The sequence below is a fragment of the Engystomops pustulosus genome, chromosome 4 (genome assembly GCF_040894005.1).
Source record: "Engystomops pustulosus chromosome 4, aEngPut4.maternal, whole genome shotgun sequence".
Lineage (NCBI taxonomy): Eukaryota > Metazoa > Chordata > Amphibia > Anura > Leptodactylidae > Engystomops > Engystomops pustulosus.
Genome location: NC_092414.1, coordinates 60,609,265 through 60,627,417, shown reverse-complemented (window position 1 = coordinate 60,627,417; position 18,153 = coordinate 60,609,265). Strand labels below are relative to the sequence as shown.

Genomic DNA, 18,153 nt, shown 5'->3' with positions numbered 1-18,153 from the left:
TGGGTTTAAAAAAATATATATCTAGAGTATATAATTTTGTTTTCTAGCACATTAAGAATGATTTTCTTAAAAAGTAATACTGTATAACATTGGGCAAAGAAACTATAGAACAAATAAGAAACAGAAACATAACTGTAGATCAACCATGAATGTAAACATGCACGGAAAATGAAGTGATTTGCTCACTGATGACAGAAAGATCTGCAATGACACATTTATAGCAAATCATACAGTTTTAATGACGCTCAGCCAAAAAGTTGACAGTCTATGAAGGAGGAGCCTCAATCCACATCAACAATTTCAGACTATATAATGGGTGTTGTGGATATATTAATCTTCAGATATTTGGTTGGGTATCATCTTGGAAAACCTGTACCAATAATCTCAGCCATGAAGATCGCTTTAGCTTTCCTGCTCCTGGGCATCTGCCTTGGTAAGAGATTATGTTCTTATAGTAGACCTTTGTCAAAAATCACCTTGAACTCTATAAAAAAATTGAGTTAATTATATCACATGTAGATTTTTTTGCATATTTTTGTTGGATACAGAGAATTAAAACCCAAAGTCACATTTCAAGAATTTCACATTTCATATTATTTTTTATACCTTGCATATCATACTTTTCCATATGGGATAAATTGACCATTCAATGCCAAGAAAAAGGCATACAAAAGGCAAATTTTTGATACAATACTATACTAATGATAAACCTTTTCTTCCACTTTACTCCAAAATGAAAAGATATCCATCAGATATGCTTCGAAACCCTTTTTTATATTAATTCAATCTGCTAATCTAGAATTTAAATATAGAATTTATTAACTTAATTTACTTATATGCTGCTCATATACTTTCACTGTGGGACAGAGTAGAAAGAATTACTAAAACCCTTTACTTTCTCCCTGTTACATAAATAAATTTAGTAGAGAAAAAAAGAAATAAACTTAAAACATTATTAGCATTTTAGTATCATGGAATGACAAACAATAACCTTCTAAAGTGCCAGCATGTAGATTGAAATCTACAGAATTAGATAGAAAAGTTAATGATGTCTGTTAATGTATCATTATCATCAAACTTTTTTTTTTCAGTTCCCAGTAATGCATTCGGTAAAAGGAAAATGAAGGTAAGTAAAACTATTTTCTAAATGTTTAAACATAATGCTCCAGATTTATCAAAAGGAATGCAATTTGCACTATGAAGAGTTTGCCTCATTCATGTGCAGAGCGTGGTAGACTATAGAATGATGGCGCCCCCTGTACTGCTGGGCAAGTGAGCACCAGTCTTTTTTGGTACACCTTTAAAATAGTGCGTGCGTTTCTTAGTAAGTGAAAATGGAGAGAGTGAAGCTACTGTCAGATCAATCTTAAGGGGGTATTCTTCTCTGGGTATTCACATTCAATTTCATTAATCTGCCATATATACATTTCTACAATTAGATGTTATTAAAAAATGTACCCGTGTGAAGATAATTTTTAATAAATGTAGTCATATGGTCCCTTAGAAACAAGACTATGTCCTTGGATACGGCCACTTCTGATCGAGTGATTGCCTGGTGGTCAGGCAGGGCTCAATAGAGCATGTCTGGCCATCGCTGCCAGAGTGTGGGGTGGTCGTATCTGAGGAAGCTATTTCATTTCTAAGGGACAACATGGCTACATTTATGAGAAAGGAACATTTTTTTTTAATAACATCCAATTGAAGAAATGTTTACATATGGCAAATGAATAAAATTAAATGTGAATGCCAAGATGGGAATATCCCTTTAAATTGAGAAGATGCCATAAAAACCATTGAAAATTGTGAAAAAACAAAAACATTTTTTTGTGAAAAGCATGTGATAAATAGCCCACAATGCTTTTTCTTGGGACCAAGCATCTAAATAACGTTATAACCCATATTCCGTGGTATGGTCACAAGTGAAAGTTGATTAAAAAAACTAATTGTTATTTTAATATACAAAATACAATTATTACGTGGCTGTAACAGAAAGGGCAGCTGACTGAGAAAGTAGTATGCAAATATTTCGGGATGAGCGGACCTAAGGTGCTTGACAACCAATATGGCAAATTAATGTGCCCCACTAGCCAATTATGCCATGGTTAGTTGTCAGAGGCGTTAATTTGCGGGAACACTGAACCTGGACCTACACGTTGGGTCTGCTCACCTTTACAAATATTAATAAAGGGAATCTGAGCTCATTTATCCTTATATTTCATACAATACTTGCTGCATTAGCTCCATATGCAGTCTGCAAAATCCTGGGAATGCTGTAGGATTACATCACTTGGCTTGTGGTTAGATACTGTAGCCTGACCATTTAGAAATTTGGGAAAGTTTAATAAAGATGTCATTCGGATCCGGTCATCTGGACTAAGAAAGAATATATCATCATCGTTTTACCTTTACTTACAATCCTAAAAAGACAAGAGGTATTAACATTTATTAAACTGACCTTTTTGAGTGCAGGTTTCTGGTAAAATAACTGTACATAATGAATCTGGAAATCTTTGGGCACAAGTTGTGTTCCTTACATCACTCCTTGCTCATTTCTGTTAATCCTATTTAGTTAATACTAATCCTACTATATGAATCCATCTAATAGGCCTGCTCCGTAATATCCTGCTGGTATACTGTGTGTAACCGCAGGGTTTACAGGTCTAAATTAGGAGTTATTAAAGAATAGTGCCAACTTTTTGCTAGACTGCTGCTTTTATATTAACCCTTTAATGGCCTTTGGTATCTGAATGTCCAGGTGAATAACCTTTTATAAATGATGAGACTTTAACTTGATTGGTTGGTTTTATTAATAACATGTTTTCTTTTATAGTATATAAATGTGAAAAATATGTTTTTTTTTGTAATTTTTCCCATGAGCTATTAATAAGCAGTAAGATTGAATAAACATCTACCAAAATATGTTAAAAATATGTATGAAGTCAATCTGTCACCATTCCCCAGGTTCAGCTTTCAGCTCTGTCTACCTGCATCTTGTTTGTTCTCCTTCTCCATTTAGCTGGAGAGGGGTACATTTCAAATGCCTATATCTTCTAAACCCTCGTACCTGGAAACACCTTTTTTAGGATGTTTATAGCTAGAAAGGGTATGTATGGTTGCTTCCTTCCTTACATGTCCATGGGTTAAATTTATTATTGCAGCTGGATGGGCCTGGATTACAATATGATACATGGCCTATGTATGGGTGAAGTGTTGTTTCTGGAAGAGAGGAGCAAAAATATATTGAGGTCAATACAAATCTTTTAAGAGCTTAAGAATTGCTCTTGCAGTTTTAAACCATAGACTTAAAACATTTTGTACATTCTATGTTTGAGGTCCTGTATTTAAACAAAATAGAGAGAAAAAATAAAAAGCATTCTTAAAATATTAATGATATTGTACTCATCTATTACTGTTGCACAGGAGTGTGAAGGTTACGCTCTTGGCCGCATGCTGACGTTGGCTATGTGTAGATGGAATTCTGTAGAGGTAATGATAATACAAATACATGGAGACACATTTACATGTAAACTTGGTTTATTATCCTAGTTTATGGTTGAATGCACATAAAGAATATATAACATAATTTAGTTATGCTCCAGCAATATTTATAAGTTTAACTTGATGTACAAAAATTTTTTTTTTTCATATCTACTGGGATAACCGGTTCATGATCAATCACTATTGTTCTTTTGGCCTATTTTCTTTTTCCTAGACTTGTCACAAATGTGATAACTTTGAACGATTCTGCAGAGAGAAGGCTTTTGTGACTGATCTCATCTTTATACTAGTAAGTTATTCAACAAGTTATAAGTTATTTAACAAAAACATGTTTTTATGGTCATTCAGATAAAACAGTAGGTTGTGCATTATTTGTAGTCATTTCAGATGATTACAACCTGCTGCATTGAACTTTAAAGGACATCTACCACCAGGATCAAGGATGTAAACCAGTCATCCTATTGTAAATAAAATACAAACACTCCAACTCCTTTTGTGTGTGGAACATACAATTGCAAGTCAAGGAGGTCCTTCCAACATTCCAATCACATATATCCATAAGTAACGCCAAGACCACAACTTTTTCAATTATTTCTTTTTCCTTATCAAATTTCAAAAGATACACAGAAATCTTCATGCAATCCATTGCAACGTCATCAGCAATAAGTCACCTAGTCCACACCATAAATGTTAGCAGAAAACCTCAACTGCTATGATTTGGAGGATCCCCCCCCCCCTTTGTCAAGTATACTTGTGGTCTTGGTGTTACAATGACATACTGCTGTGTGCCCCTTCTGGTAGGATCTGCTCTTCTTTAATCTCCCTATAACCTTGTTTTTAAGAAATAAAGGCTTTAGAATTATGCAAATGACCCCAAGGGGCTCCACCAATAATCCTCAGGCTCATTTACATAATTGTTAAACCCTATTTATGTCAAAACCAGTAGCTTTGAGAAGAGCAGATCCTGCCAGGGGGGCACACACCAGTATGTCAGTGTACTTTGTTACAATCCTTGATCCTGGTGGTAGATGTCCTTTAAAAGAGATACAAGCTATTAATTGATTTATAAAATACCAAATAAAAGTTTTATTTGTAAGGAAATTTGAATACATTTTATTTCAATTTTAGAGACTCTTGGCTGAAGACTTACAATGCACACATCATGATATGGCTCAGAGACTGGTAAGAAACAAGATAAATGCTATTGTGAGGTATAAAAATTCTATAAATGTGTTTACCAAGAGTATGTGCATTCACCGCATTCTCTTAAAGGAAACCAGAACTGTAAACCAAGCATAACAACATACTGGTAAGTGCCTTCTCTGGCAGGACCCATTCTATTCTTAGCCAAATCCTGCCAGAGAGGGCACATACCATTGTGCCAGTGTGCTTAGTTTATAATCCTCCATCCTTGTGATGTCCTTAAAGAGGATGTTACTAAAAGGGCAAAATTTGAGTCTTGAAAGATTTTCATAGGAAAGAAAACTCACATATAACTGAGCACTTTGAAAATCTTGATAATCACTGTCATCTAGGAAAGTAACAGGAACACAGCAGACTATTGTTAAGTAGAATCAATCCTCTGTATAATAGGGGAGCTAGCTGTTGGTGCACAGTTAAAGGGGTATTCCGGGAATCTGAACATCTGATACAAAAACCCAGGATGCTATAAATAAATGAATATAACAAAACTTAATGTCATTAGTTACAAAATGGAGCTTAGAAAGTTTGATTTTATGATTCACAAAATTTTATGTGAGTCACAAAACTGCCATCATAGCACATCACCAAAACACTGCCCATACTGGATGCACTGCAACCAACCGACTACAGCCAAACACAGTGGTGATCACATGACCTGCCCAGGCAGCTGCAGGACATGTGATGTGAACATGTGACCAGCAGCTATCTTCTGTCCTGTGTCTTCTCCGCGTGGAGGAAATTAACGGACTGATTGAAGGGCCAGTAGCATTTTAATTCTCCATTATAGTGTATGCCCACAGCATTTTTCTGCTAAAGGGAGCGACATTTCAAATAACAACTAATTACATATTGGCTCATATTTTACAGACTCATTTTTGTATGAATTATACTGATTCCTGGAGCACATACTTTGGTTAGGGACAGCAACCTTTAGTTTAACTAAAAAATTGATCTACCTACATATGCAAATGAGCCTTCAGTGCTACCCGTACATCACTGGCCACCTTTCGTTCTTTTCCGAATGTTAATTATGCCCGCCTCCATCTCCTCATGCGCCCTCCTTCTGGTGCTCAGAGCTGTGATGTCATGTTGCTCTCATCAATTATTGCGCATGCGCAGAGACAAACTATTGCAGGCTGCGCAGAGACATACTATGGCAGGCTGCGCGATAGTTTGTCTCTATGCATTCGCGATAAATACTAAAAGCAACTAAAAGTTGGTGTCCCTAACCAAAGTATGTGACGTGATCAGTACTGAGTAGCTGACAGGGTGGTGTGCTTGTATGGTTTCATCATGCGAGTAGTGGTAGATTTCCTTTAAGTGATTGTTAGAGGATATTTGTAATTTTGGAATTATTGTGTATATTGGCCTCCTGACTCTACCCTGACAAAGATGTTGGGAATCAAAGTAGGTGCCATCTAACTTCTAAACACATGGATTTTTTAGAGCATAAATAGGTTTATTATTGGACTATTCCCACAACCCCCTTTCTCATGTCTAACCTTGTAAAGACAAAAAAGAGGGAAAGTTTATTGTCCATAAGAAGCCCCTCATAATTATATGCCACAATTCCTCTTAGACAATGAAATATACATAACAGTAGACTATGAAACCATAGAGCCTTTAGAGAGACTTATAACAAGCCCTAGTAAATGTTATTGCCCTTGGCTTTGGGTAGCCAAAACTTCTGAAATATATGACTCTCCCGAGGAGACACAGGAAAATGTGAAGAACTAGAAACAAGCATTAAAGAACAGCTGTCATCAGGTCTCTGTCACTAATTCTGTCATCACTACCTGTTCCAGCAGCTCCAAGGATCCCATTATCTTGTCATTTGCCAACAAGTTAATTCCATATATCCCACATTTTCAATATAGTTCACCTCTGTCTATTATATTTAGACCTAGTATTTTCTACCTCCCATAAAAATATTAATTAAAAGGCATCATACAGTTCCAAAAAGAGGCATCAATGAACACCTTAACTGGCCCTGCAACATACTAGACTTAAAGGGGTATACCCGTCTGGGCATTCACATTCAGTTCGATTAACCTGCCATAAATAAATATTTCTTCAATTAGATCCTATTAAAAAAAAATGTTCCTGTGTGAAGATAATTTCGCATAAATGTAGTGATATGGTCTCTTAAAAAAAAGACTGTGTCCTTGGATACGGCCACCTCTGCTGGAGTGATTGCACAAGGAAACAAAAAGTTTTTGTATATGAAATGTCCGGGAGTTACTGCATAACCTACAGCCGTCCTGTGGTAATGAACACTGAAGCCAGGAGGTCATGGCAGGGCTCTATAGCGCATGTCTGGCCATTGCTGCCAAAATGTGAAGTGGTCGTATCCGAGGAATCTCATTTCTAAGGGACAACATGACTACATTTATGAGAAATTATCTTCACACAGGAACATTTTTTTTTTTACATCCAATTGAAGGAATGTTTACATATGGCAAATTAATTTAATTAAATGTGACTGTCCTGATGGGAATACCCCTTTAATGTACAGCTTAATATACTGCAGTATAAAATGAGTGGTTGTCTGAAGGTTGAGGGATTTCTTGAAATAATTTTTTTTAAAGGTATGTAAACATTACAAAAACAATAGAGACTATTCATTGTCAATTTACCAGCATTAAGAATTTTTTTCCAACTTCCTAATACTTTGCATGGAATATTAAGTGGTGATGCCAGGGAGCGCAAGCGCCATTTGTAAATGGAAAATAAAGGGTTCTGGCCACGTCAGAGTGTGGAAAGCAAGTTAAAAAAATAGTAAAAAGACCAGGTCCTCTGAGAGTTACATGAAATAACGCTTAGAATAACTACTAACAATGTTTAAAATAACTATTTTCAGAACCTTGGAGGCTTAGGACAATTTTATATCAATGCAATAGAGGTAAGACAGTATGCCTTTTTATGTTTTGTTTTTTATCCTCCTTCCTTCCTTTCACTATCCATCCTTTATTCTTCTCTCTTCTTCCTTCCTTTTTTCTCATTCCTTCCTCTCTTTCCTTCATGGTAATTGAGTGTTGGCCCTCAGCTGTCCTGATATTGATGGTCACAACATCTATACATGGTTGAAATTGCATATGTAAGTTACCAATCTGTGATAAAATATTAAAATACACACATCTGGTCGGGTGCAGCCGAGTTTGTATCTTACGCACAATACAAACCTAGCAACACGATGGGAGGTCATTAATCTTTACTCAGGACATTTTTGAGTTTTTCTTTTGTTTTTTTCCTCACATTTCGGACATGTTAGATTTATCTTAGAGTCTGATGCGTTTTGCAACTTTAAACCCTTATAGATGTATGACGTAATAGTATGTCAGACATCTGCTGCTGACACACAGCCTCACCATACAAGGTGAGTGTTTTCTGCATATTGCGGCAAACACCCACCGGCAACACCCGCGGTTGGCGCTGGCACTGATTGTGGGTGTTAACCATGTAAATCCCATTTAAATCCCAGCGGCCTGTGAGCGCTGTCATATTGGAATCTCATTTTATACCATGTTTTACAACGGCGATTTATACATTGTAATAGATGATGTGGAAGATCCCCATATACTGCCATACTGTAGTATGGCAGTATAAGGTAGGATCAATCAGACAACCTAGGGTTAAAGTACCCTAGGAAATTTAAAAAATTTTTTTGAAAATGTGTAAAAAACATTATAAAACCTATATACATTTGGTATCCACGTGATTGCACCGACCCAAAGAATAAAGAGAATGTGTCATTTGGGTCGTACAGTGAAAGTAATAAAATCAAAGCCCACAAGAAAATTCCGCAAATCCATTTTTGCACCAATTTCATAGCATTTTCCTGCTTCCCAGTACATGGCATGGAATATTAAATACTGTTACTATGAAGTGCAAATTGTTGTGGAGAAAACAAGCCCTCACACAGCTTTTTACATTGAAAAATTCAAAAGTTATAGATTTTTGAAGGTGTGGAGTAAAAAATGGAAATGCAAAATCAAAAAAGGGTCTTGACATAAGTCAGGGGTCCCCAAACTACGGCCCGCGGACCGTTTCTATGCGGCCCCCGGCAGTCGGGCAGGGGCTTCCGTCCGGACAGGAAGCTCCTGCCCGTCACAGTATAGTGCTCGATGCGGCCGGAAACGGCCGCTCGAGCACTATTATTGCAGGTGGAGCGATGTGGCCGGGAAACCACCCCGGCGCACATCGCTCTTTGAATCTGCATGCGCGGCCGCGTGATGACGTCATCACGCGGCCGCGCACCTTTTCCTGTCCGGCAGCCGCGAGAAGAAAGAAGACGCGGAGGCCAGAGGTAAGTACAGGGTTTTTTAATTTTTTTTAAGCAGCAATAAAAACATTGTGCCAGCGGGGGGCCCTAATATATGAAATAATTCATTATGGGAGCATCATATAAAATAACTAATGGTGGGGGCAAATAATAAAAATAATAACTAATGGTGGGGGGACATATAAAATAACTAATGGTGGGGGAAAATAAAAAAAATAATAACTAATGGTGCCTGGACATATAAAGCAACTAATGGTGGGGGGTATATAAAATAACTAATGGTGGGGGGCATATAAAATAACTAATGGTGGGGGGGGGGGGACACATAAAATAACTAATGGTGGGGGGACACATAAAATAACTAATGGTGGGGGGTATATAAAATAACTAATGGTGGGGGGCATATAAAATAACTAATGGTGGGGGGGGGACATAAAATAACTAATGGTGGGGGGTATATAAAATAATTAATGGTGGTGGGGGGGGACATAAAATAACTAATGGTGGGGGGCATATAAAATAACTAATGGTGCGGGGGGGCATATAAAATAACTAATGGTGGGGGGCATATAAAATAACTAATGGTGCGGGGGGGCATATAAAATAACTAATGGTGGGGGGCATATAAAATAACTAATGGTGCGGGGGGGCATATAAAATAACTAATGGTGGGGGGCATATAAAATAACTAATAATGGGGGGGAACATAAAATAACTAATGGTGGGGGGCATATAAAATAACTAATGGTGCGGGGGGGGGGGGACATATAAAATAACTAATGGTGGGGGGCATATAAAATAACTAATGGTGGGGGGGACATAAAATAACTAATGGTGGAGGGGCAACATATTCAATAATTAATGGAGAGGGGTCCCAGTATATTAATAATTAATTGACCCAATTAATTAATTCATTGGGCCAGTATATAAAATAGTTCACAAGGGGGTGCAGTATATTAAATAATTAATTGAGGGGGGGGGCAGTGTATTACAGATGCGGTCACGTGTACCGCTATTTATCCGGCCCTCCAACGGTCTGAGAGGGACAATGAACGGCCCCCTATGTAAAAAGTTTGGGGACCCCTGACATAAGTGGTTAAAAAAGTAAAAAAAAAAAACTGTCAGACGCTTCTGCAACAGGTCAGAATTATGCTATAACCTGCTCTTGGACCAGCCCACTGTTCTGCCAGGAGTGCTGGGAATTGCGCCAAAAAATTGGCACCCCAAGCCCTATTTAAAGTGCCCCTATGTGTACACTGCTGTTTATAACAAAAGCCATGACTATCTTTAATTCAGTACAAAGAAATGAAGGAAAAGGGGCACTATCTGTACTTTTTTGGTATAACCGCTGATTCAGAGGTGACTTGATAGGAGACGAGTCTGGGTGGTGCTCAGCGTTCATAGAAAAAGACATCAGTAATGCGATAAAGAAAGGGGAAACAGCGGCACTCACCCAGAAAACGGTATCTTCTTTATTTCATGTGAAGTAAAGGTACATTAGGTAGGTGTGCCAACATGGGGTAGAGAAGGGAGCAGGGGTATATGCAAAGGCGCCTTTACATGTACCCCTGCTCCCCTCTCTACCCCATGTTGGCACACCTGCCGAATGTACCTTTACTTCACATGAAATAAAGAAGATACCGTTTTCTGGGTGAGTGCCGCTGTTTCCCCTTTCTTTATCGCCATGACAATCTTTTCCAATGAGTAGCCAATTAACTTATGTTACATCTGCACTCTGATTTTTTGATGACTTATGTAAAACTTTACAGAATTGTTTTACTAAAATGTAAAGCAAGACCTTTGTGGTTTAGTTACAAAACTGAATACACAGATATTAAGGTATTTCCTGCAGGTGATCTCTTGTTAAATGGAACCTGTAAGCAGAAAGTGGCCAACTAAACCACTACCAGTATGTTGTGAAGCGGTGGGACAGCTTCTTCGTGATGGTTCTTTCATGGCCCAGTTTGGTGTTATCATCCAGAAAATCAACTTTGAAGTGGGTTGTTAACTGATGGTGCAAAGTCATGGAGGCGGAGATTCTTAGAATGAAGTCAAGCTCTCCCTGCCTCTGAAAGCCTTCTCCCCTGGAGCACACTTCAATACATCTAGTCAATGATATACCTGGACACAGGACCATCGCAAACACTGGAGAGGGCATTCTTAAGCAGGGAAAGCTTGACAGTGCTAAAATATCCGCCTCCTTGACTTCATTAAGCCAATTTACATTTCACTTCATGCCACCACACCAGGCTATGAAAGAAACATGATCTTGAAGTTGCTCAGCTGCATGACAACATACTGCTAGTGGTTTATTATGCCAACTTCTGATGACAGGTTCCTATTAATTCTACTTCCTCACTTCACTATCCACCTTTTTATTTACATCAAAGAATAATAAAAAAAACAACAACATACATTGCAAAAAAACTAAGGAAAAAAATAACTCTCTTTTAATTTCCCTTTTTTCAGAGAGGAGATGTTGACACATTTACCCGATATCTGAAACAGTATGGGCAAATGAAATATTTCATGCAGTCTGTGTCTATCGTCTTGGTAAGTGCACTAAGATTGTTAGGGCAAGGAACAGATGTTTCTGCTTGAGTTTCTATAAACATTTTTTTAAAATCTAGTTATGATATTGCAACACCCCTGCCAATGCATGGGCAGAGGAGTGGTAGCGAATAAACCCCTTGTACCATTCAGTACATCTAGATGTAATTATGTAGCAGTAGATTCTGCCTAGATAGGCAAGGGTTAATATTATTGCATACTGGTATTGTCCAATTACATGCTTCATTGTAAACTGGAGTGTGATTGGAGAGTGAGCCACCACCTGACCAGAGGGAGTAACAAAACCTCTGGACAGGAATTGACTAGGTAATTTCCAGCAAGCTCTCTTACCAGAGAGACCTCAGAGCCCATGCTCTTACTACAGTCCTCCTAGGCCTCAGCTCTCACTATAGAGCTTACAGAGTGTCAGTGCACCACTAGCACAGACACACAGAACACCCAGGACAAAGCTTCCAGCATCGGACACAGCTACCTCCCAGCCTGCATCTTCAACCAGGCTGGTGACACAACTCCTGTGGTTCACTCTTCATGAGCACTTCCAATACTCCGGATCCTTCCCAGTAATCTGGCCATTTGTACAGAATCGTTTGGCGCGTTGCCTGCTGTTGGTTCAAATAAAGAACTGTAAGTTGTTTTTGCACAACGTTGCCTCCGTCTGGTCCCTGCTACGGTTGACACCACCAAGGGCGCCCCCATCTATCATCCAGGGACTCAGACTACAGACACTAAGGGATTGCCCCAGGGAGAACCAGTACATCAGCCTCTCCCTCCACATTTCTTGCCAACACCACCTGATGGAGACCTACCAGGCTGTAGGAAAGCCCTCCGGTCCCCATACCAAGCACCATGACAACAGCGTGCCTAGGACGCAACCGCCAGCCACTCCGGTTTCCCCGGCCCCGGCTGCCTCCAGGCTCCACGCGTTAATATGAATGCAGCCTTAGGGCTACTTTGTGTCACCTTTATGTTGTTCATTGATCATATATGATAGGATGTATGCTTATAATAGATACCCTCACAGTGCTATTTGTCACGCTTTTGTTTTTATGCTACATTTTTACTGTTTAGAAGGTGAAATACAGTAATATTTTCAACTATAGGAAAGTTTCCTGCCTATGAGTGGCTGATATAAATCTGTGGACATGACTGGTACTGAGACATTAATGCATTAAAGCTCAATGTAAACCTGGTATAAACCTTACTAAGACACAGAGGATTTCGTTTCTTGTCTTTAATATCATTTTTTGGTCTTTTTTTCTATCCACATAGATGAGGACTCATATTTTGGGATATCAGCAATACGAGTTTAGAGTTGTAGCTTGCTTTGTTCCCAACCTATCTTTGTTATTCCAATATAGTGTGTATTAATGTGACTTATCAAATTGAACATTGTTTCTCTTCCTAACAGAAAGCCGACTTGAAAAAGGCCAATGTGGAATTGGTAGAAATCATTGCTTCTGTGCATGGTCTAATTGTAAGATATTTTCTGTATCCCTTTTAAAATTGAGCATTATTTATGATTTTTATTACACATATGCTGAATGGGCGGGTCACTAATAACTAATGAGCCTAAATCACTAAAGATGAGGTATTAAGTGTATCAATTTTTTTTTTAATGACACATGTTTTTCTTTTTGCAGGGTGGAGGTCTGGGCGCTGCTCTAACTGTAGTAGGGGAAGTTGTTGGTGTAATTGGCGATTTAGCAGGTGGCCTTGTGAAGACTGCTGGTGGTATTTTTGGTGGACTCGCTGGTAGTTTGGGTGGTGTAACTGGTGGGTTAGCTAAAACTGTTGGTGGAGTTGCTGGAGGATTAGCAGGTGGGTTAGGTAGTGCTGTAGGTGGAGTTGCTGGTAATTTGGGTCATGTTACTGGTGGGTTAGGTAATTCTGTTGGTGGAGTTGCTGGTGGAATAGCTGGTGGGTTAGGCAATGTTGTTGGTGGAGTTGCTGGTGGGGTAGGTCAAGCTGTTGGCGGAATAGCTGGTAATTTGGGTCAAGTTGCTAGTGGAGTAGCTGGTGGAATAGGGAATACTGTTGGTGGAATAGCTGGTGGGATGGGTCAGGTTGTTGGTGGAGTAGCTGGCGGGCTAGGTCATGCTGTTGGTGGTATGGCTGGTGGAATGGGTCATGCTGTTGGTGGAGTAGCTGGCGCGCTAGGTCATGCTGCTGGTGGTATGGCTGGTGGAATGGGTCATGCTGTTGGTGGATTAGCTGGCGGGCTAGGTCATGCTACTGGTGGTATGGCTGGTGGAATGGGTCATGCTATTGGTGGAGTAGCTGGTGGGTTGGGTCATACTGTTGGTGGAGTAGCTGGTGGATTGGGTCATGCTGTTGGTGGAGTAACTGGAGGTATGGGTAACGCAATTGGGGGAGCAACTAGTGGCTTAGGTCATGCAGTTGGTGGTGTTGTTGGTTCTGCTACAGGCGTAGTTGGTGGTTTGGGCAGTGCTGGTGGTGTAGTAAAAGGTGTAACAAAAAATGGTCCACATGTTGTTGGTGTAACTGGTCACATTAGTGGCACTTTAAGTGGAAAAGGACATGGAACAGGCGGACATACTCCTTTCCACAAAGGCTAACTGCAGGTAATTTCATAGATAATTTTAAGAATATTTATTCTTATATTTTTATTTATTTTGCCTCTATTTTATGTCCAAGAAGCCTGCAACATTCGTTAATTATATTGGCAAATTCTGATGTATGAAGTTTTATTTTCAGAAAAACAATTGTTTAAACTATAAAAACTTGCCTAGCTCTGCACTAAGCCAAAATAATCAATTCTCAAATTTACACTCATTAGCTACCTGCAGCTGTTTGTCAGCTATCAGGACCTTATCTCTCTGGCTGTCTTTGTGTGGTTTGTTTGCCATTTGATTTTGTAGCTAGACGGAGGAGTGGAGGTTGGGGGGTTACTAGCACATGCACACTTCTTATGAGTAAATACTCTTCTAGCAGCTGCAGGACCTCCCATGATTTCATAAGCAACTAATCACATGCTTCAGGTCATCCAATTACATTCCAGGAATGGTATGTAGCAGAGCTGTTTGTGTTTGAAAGTTTGGATATAGTAAAAATGTTTATGTATGATAGTTTGACAGCAAAAATAAAGACAGAGCTCAGGCTCCCCATCAGTTACTGCATCAGATACTGCGCACAAAGCACAATGTATATACAGGGCAACCTATTTGAGCAGATCCTTAGTACAAGAAATGGGTGGCCTGCAGATATGGGGCAGCTTCCGTAGAGTACAATGGCAAAAAAAAAAAATCAGTGATTGAATTTAAAAAAAAAACATTCTTGTAGGGAGGGGTCCTCTCAGAGAGGTGGTCTTGTGGAGAGGTTTCACTGTGGAAGTGAGTGTGTATATTTATGTACACATACTGTGATGCTGCCATGTGTTCATCTTTTTATTCCTATGTAGGTTTTTATAGTGTAGGTACACATGTTTTAGGCATAGCTCCCAACCGTCCCAATTTTTCCCTGAAAGTCACATTTTTCTTACCTCTGCCCCGCGTCACGGGCAGCTGTCAGATTGTCCCCCAGGTCCCGCATGTCCCGGCGCTGTGTCCCCATAGTAAATACTTTGAAAGCCAGAATTCATAGTACATAATGGCTTCTACAGACATCGGGCAGGGAATCCTTTTGAGAGAAGTGTCGGGTTAGCGGAGAGCAGGGACCACGTCATCAGGTTCAGAGCTCTATACATATATGGTCACTGCATCTCCTAGGGTTCTCCAGAGCAGACCTCGGGCAGGGAATCCTTTTGAGAGATGTGTCGGGTTAGCAGTGATCAGCATCTGTCCATATATGGTCTCCAGGGCTTCCCCAGACACAAGCTCTTTATTTAATTAAATTAAATCTTGCCCAGGCTGAGATTCAAACCTGGGACCCTCTACACTAGAGACAGGAGCCTTAATTAACTGAGCTATAAACTCAGTGACACTTATCAGAGGATTTTTGGTAACTAAGAAGTGTTATCTGCCACTGTTATATTGTGACACAGACTTAATGCACTGATAGAGAGGGATCTTCTCAGAGATTATTATTGTAATTATTGAGACTATTATTATTATTCTAAATTTTATTATTTTTATTATTATGGAGACGATTATTAATAATAGTAAAAATAATAATAATCATCTCAATAATAATAATAATAATAATCTCCATAATAATAATAATAATAGTCGCAATAATTACAATAATCTCTGAGAAGATCCCTCCCTATATACCAAGGCATTAAATCTGTGTCACAGTATAACAGTAGCAGTCACAGTTCTTAGATACCAAAATTCTAAATCTTGATAATCACAGAGGTCATAGCTCAGTTGGTTGGAGTGCTGTGTCATTATTGTTCATGGACACTGCAGGTTCTAGGTTCAAATCCCAATGAGGATAATTTATTTATTTTTTTTAATTGAGAGAATTTTTATTACTATAATATGGCTAAAATTTGGGGCGTGGCCAGGGAGTCATTGGGGGTGTGGCTTAGGGGGGTCCCTCTTTCCCTTTCACAAATGTTGAGAAGTATGTTTTAGGGTGTGTTCACATGCGGCAGTAACATATGCGTTTTAACATTGTGTTAACAGCTTGTTAACATATATGTTAACAAACACGTGTGTTAATGCTATGTTCACAATATGTTGTTAACACATTTTAATATGTCAATAAAATGTTAACAGCTATGTAAACAGGTAAATCAGCATGATATATGCATTGTTGGAATTGTTGTCAAAGGCTCCTTCAGCTGTGCTAAAACTATTGTTTGGCAAGTCACTTTACAGTTATGCTTTGACCTCTGGTGGCCATAGAGGGGGTATAGAGAGGCACAGTCGCTGGGGGAGTGTGCAGGCACAGGTGTTTCTGCCCCATGCCTGCATACGTTTTAAAAACCTGTGAAAAAATGTTCGTTTGCAGGTTTTTGCAAAAACTATGCCAGGTCAGACCGGTAGTTTTTCTGGCAGCTGCACTGCACACAACAAGAGGCCTAAGCTTCTTGATTTTTCCAGAGGGACACGGGGGCATGGCCTTTAACATGCACCTGCATATGATAAATCTCCTTCACAGTTCTTATCCTATATATGTATGTACATGGCCCCCTAGTGGCTGAGTTGTGAGTTACAGGCTAGTAAGGGTTTATCTTATGTGTCACAATTTTGTATGAAAAAAACTTTCATAAAAAAATTACAGACCTCAACCAAATTTTAACAAACATCACAGCTGCATGGCATGGGCATAAAAAGGAATGGCTGCATTATTTGCAACAGGTAGCACATACATTATTTATCTTTCTTTTAGGCTCTAATAGCAAATCAAGATTTTTCTAAAATGGTTTAAAACTGCATATTCTGTTATGTTTTTCAGATATTGCTCAATTCCCACAGGACAACAAAGTGATACATTTTTCGTAGTTTTTTCCACTAATATCTTCTCTCCTGATCTCAAGTTCTGTGTTCTTACTCTTGGTTCAATTTTATGTTCACTTGTGTCACTTTAATGTTAATAAACATAATGCATTTATCCCCTGACATTGTTTGATGTGTTTTTTATGTTTCTTATTTTCAGTGTGAACATATATCCAAAGAGCACAACCAAACTAAAAAAAAAAAAATATATATATATATATATATATAATTGAACAATATATGTAAAGGATGTAAAATTATTAGAAATATAAGAAATTTAAAAAGATTTAAAAAATGTATTACTTCATGGAGCACATCATGGAAGCCCAGCTGGCAGTGTGTGCAAAAACCTGCGAACATTCAACGGTGAATGTTTACAATCTACATGGTGAGCTCAGATACGGATCGTTCCTGCACCACCAACGCCGCTCTTATCGCACATGAAATTAATCATCAAATTAATCACAATTACTTCATTATTTCATGGCTTGTACAACAGAATCTAATATATATATATATATATATATATATATATATATATATATATATATTGTAGGGGCATAGGCGTCCAGACTATGCATTTACTGTACCCTCACTAACCACTGGAGGGCTTCTACCTGCCAATATGTACAACACTTTCTTCAACCATGGTCACTCACATGTGGCTCTCACACAGTCCAGTTGCTGTGTCTAAGAGAACCCCTTCTGACTTCCCTACACCATTCTTTAAAGGAAATCTACCATTTGTAATTATGGATTGTTAACCAAACATACCTTGAGAATGCTGTAGCTACACTGATGCAGAAACATATCTTGTTTAATCCCTGATTGGAGTGGTTTTGCTCAAAAAACAATTATAAAATTCAGGACCTTGGGAAAGCTGGCTACAGACTTGCGTCCGTAGATAATAAAAACTGCCTGAACTGTCCAGACAGGGCTAATCAACCTGAGCTGGATGGCTCATACACAGCAGCTAGGTGATGGTGCAGCGATTGATTACTTTTGCCTGGCAGGGACAACACATTGATGACCTATTCTTGGCTTATGCTGGAAGCAGAAAAAGGCTGGAGCAATGCTGGTTAAACGCAGTATAAAAACATTATTATATTTTGATAGAGCAGGCATTTTCGGAAGCGGCAATACCTAACTTTATTTATATGACTTATAGGGAAAGGGGAATGATTTGAATTTTTAGTT

General features: G+C 38.8%; 1 protein-coding gene across 1 annotated transcript; it reads left to right on the top strand.

Annotated features, from left to right (window-relative positions):
- Positions 1-264: 264 nt before the first annotated feature.
- Positions 265-17,079, top strand: LOC140126516 (uncharacterized). Its single transcript, XM_072146055.1, has 10 exons — positions 265-433; positions 1,092-1,126; positions 3,421-3,486; positions 3,713-3,787; positions 4,627-4,680; positions 7,562-7,603; positions 11,453-11,536; positions 12,963-13,028; positions 13,195-14,136; positions 16,916-17,079. The coding sequence occupies exons 1-9, from the start codon at positions 268-270 to the stop codon at positions 14,128-14,130; spliced, it is 1,524 nt and encodes a 507-aa protein (XP_072002156.1). The 5' UTR covers positions 265-267; the 3' UTR covers positions 14,131-14,136; positions 16,916-17,079.
- The last annotated feature ends 1,074 nt before the right edge of the window (positions 17,080-18,153 follow it).